This window comes from Nestor notabilis, unplaced genomic scaffold (genome assembly GCF_000696875.1).
Source record: "Nestor notabilis isolate BGI_N333 unplaced genomic scaffold, ASM69687v1 scaffold13117, whole genome shotgun sequence".
NCBI classification, from domain to species: Eukaryota; Metazoa; Chordata; class Aves; order Psittaciformes; family Psittacidae; genus Nestor; species Nestor notabilis.
Window position 1 is genome coordinate 18,816 of NW_009936981.1, and position 1,807 is coordinate 20,622.

Here is a 1,807-nt window from a genome sequence, read left to right on the forward strand (position 1 = left end):
CCCCCCAGGATGGATCCTGCTTCCCTTGGATCCTAACCCTGACCCCAGGGATGGATCCTGACCCTCAGGGCTGGATCCTGAAGCTCCCTAGATCCTGCTCCCCCTGGCTCCCCTTCTCCTGCTCCTCACCGCACGTTCTTGAGCATGAAGAGCACCTCGGAGGGCAGGTGGGAGCTGCCCATGTCGAACTCGCTCAGGTCGGCCTCCAGCAGCACCGGCGACGGCTCCTTCATCTGCAGCTTGGGCAGCTCCTTCTGCATGTGCAGGAACCTTGGGGACAAGGAGGTGGCACCAGCTCACTCTGGGTGGGTTGGGGGGGGTGTCCCCTTGTGTCCCCATCCCTTGGCACCGGTGGCTCCTCACTTCCTGGCCAGGTTGAACATCCTCAGCCTCCTCTTCATGCGCGGGCGCGAGGCGCTGGAGATGGTCGTGTCCATCAGGGACGACGTGGATTGGGACACCTGCGGTTGGGGACATGGAGGTGGTGCTCAATGGGGACACCATAAAGCCACCACCACCCTCCACCCCCCCTTGTTGTCACCTTAATGTCACCTTGCGCATGATCTTGCGCCCGTAGAAGAGCATCTTGTCCCGCTTGCGGAAGCGGTACCTCGGGGACTCCTGCTCCAGGGCTCCTGGGGACACTGGTGGGAACAGGTCAATGGGGACCATCCCCCCCCTGTCCCCAAGGCCACCATAGTGGGGACAGGTCAATGGGGACCATCACCCCCCTGTCCCCAAGGCCACCATAGTGGGGACAGGTCAATGGGGACCATCACCCCCCTGTCCCCAAGGCCACCATAGTGGGGACAGGTCAATGGGGACACTGTCACCCCCCTGTCCAAGGCCACCATAGTGGGGACAGGTCAATGGGGACCATCACCCCCCTGTCCCCAAGGCCACCATAGTGGGGACAGGTCAATGGGGACCATCACCCCCCTGTCCCCAAGGCCACCATAGTGGGGACAGGTCAATGGGGACCATCACCCCCCTGTCCCCAAGGCCACCATAGTGGGGACAGGTCAATGGGGACCATCACCCCCCTGTCCCCAAGGCCACCATAGTGGGGACAGGTCAATGGGGACCATCACCCCCCTGTCCCCAAGGCCACCATAGTGGGGACAGGTCAATGGGGACCATCACCCCCCTGTCCCCAAGGCCACCATAGTGGGGACAGGTCAATGGGGACCATCACCCCCCTGTCCCCAAGGCCACCATAGTGGGGACAGGTCAATGGGGACCATCACCCCCCTGTCCCCAAGGCCACCATAGTGGGGACAGGTCAATGGGGACCATCACCCCCCTGTCCCCAAGGCCACCATAGTGGGGACAGGTCAATGGGGACCATCACCCCCCTGTCCCCAAGGCCACCATAGTGGGGACAGGTCAATGGGGACCATCACCCCCCTGTCCCCAAGGCCACCATAGTGGGGACAGGTCAATGGGGACCATCACCCCCCTGTCCCCAAGGCCACCATAGTGGGCCTGCAGAGGGACAGGGGTGTCCCCAAGGTGTCCCCAGGGGCACGGGGACAAGTGGGAGGGGGTGATTGGTGGCTCTGGCACCACGGTGACATGGAGGCCTTGGGGGATACGGGGAGACGTTTGGGGCGCTTCAAGGGGTGCTCAACAGCAGCAGGGACCTGCCGCCATCCCTTGGGGACACGTTAGGGTCCCCTGGCTGGGTCCTCACCGTGGAGAGCTGCTCCTTAGTGAAGAACAGGGACATCGCCGCCACCACGGACTCGTCCTGCAGGGACATGGGGACACCCTGGTGACACCCCATGGGGGTGACTGTCACCCCCCG

General features: G+C 63.6%; 1 protein-coding gene across 1 annotated transcript in view; it reads right to left on the bottom strand.

The window, feature by feature from the left end:
- PNPLA6 (patatin-like phospholipase domain containing 6) overlaps positions 1–1,762 on the bottom strand; it is a gene marked incomplete at its 3' end in the record, with an annotated part of 17,716 nt that extends 15,954 nt beyond the window's left edge. The window contains exons 1-4 of the mRNA XM_010018613.1: positions 1,648–1,762; positions 553–635; positions 364–461; positions 130–270 (exon numbers count right to left, since the gene is read on the bottom strand). Coding sequence (XP_010016915.1) covers positions 130–270; positions 364–461; positions 553–635; positions 1,648–1,762 — 437 coding nt within the window. The remainder of the gene's footprint in view (positions 1–129; positions 271–363; positions 462–552; positions 636–1,647) is intronic.
- Between the last annotated feature and the right edge of the window lie 45 nt (positions 1,763–1,807).